We start from the raw sequence: 457 nt of genomic DNA on the forward strand, positions 1-457 counted from the left end.
GGAGTGGCCCCCTGCCCTCTCCAGGCCTGCCCCCCTCCCTTCTTTCTATGGCATTTGTCACTCTGTGCCTAGTGGGAATGTCCCTCTCTCCCGACTGCCTGGGGCTGGCCCGGGCCGGACGAGCCTCTTTCTGTATCGGGTGGCTTAGGTCCGGGCTCTCCTGGGGCCCAGACGCTGGGACAAGAGCCCCTTCGAGGGGCGCACAGCCTTGGCCCACGTGCTTGGCTTCTAAGCAGCCCAGGATGGACCCTCTTGCAGCACCCGGGACACACAGCAGCCTCTGCCAGAACCTCTGTGGGGAGACGGCGGTCACCGGAGCTGGAGCTAGCTCCCCCTGAGGGCCCCCCACCACCCTGGGCCCCCTGGGCCACTGGGCCCGGCTGCTCGGAAGATACGGTCATGACGGCGGCAAACTTGTCCTCGCTGGAGGGGGCCGTGCTCTGGCAGGCAGCCTGGA

General features: G+C 67.6%; 1 protein-coding gene across 1 annotated transcript in view; it reads right to left on the minus strand.

The window, feature by feature from the left end:
- GRID2IP (Grid2 interacting protein) overlaps nt 1-457 on the minus strand; it is a 30,394-nt gene that overhangs the window by 2,924 nt on the left and 27,013 nt on the right. Inside the window, exon 21 of the mRNA XM_015565147.1 lies at nt 314-452. Coding sequence (XP_015420633.1) covers nt 314-452 — 139 coding nt within the window. The remainder of the gene's footprint in view (nt 1-313; nt 453-457) is intronic.

The sequence above is a fragment of the Myotis davidii genome, unplaced genomic scaffold, assembly GCF_000327345.1.
Source record: "Myotis davidii unplaced genomic scaffold, ASM32734v1 scaffold399, whole genome shotgun sequence".
In the NCBI taxonomy this organism is placed as follows: domain Eukaryota; kingdom Metazoa; phylum Chordata; class Mammalia; order Chiroptera; family Vespertilionidae; genus Myotis; species Myotis davidii.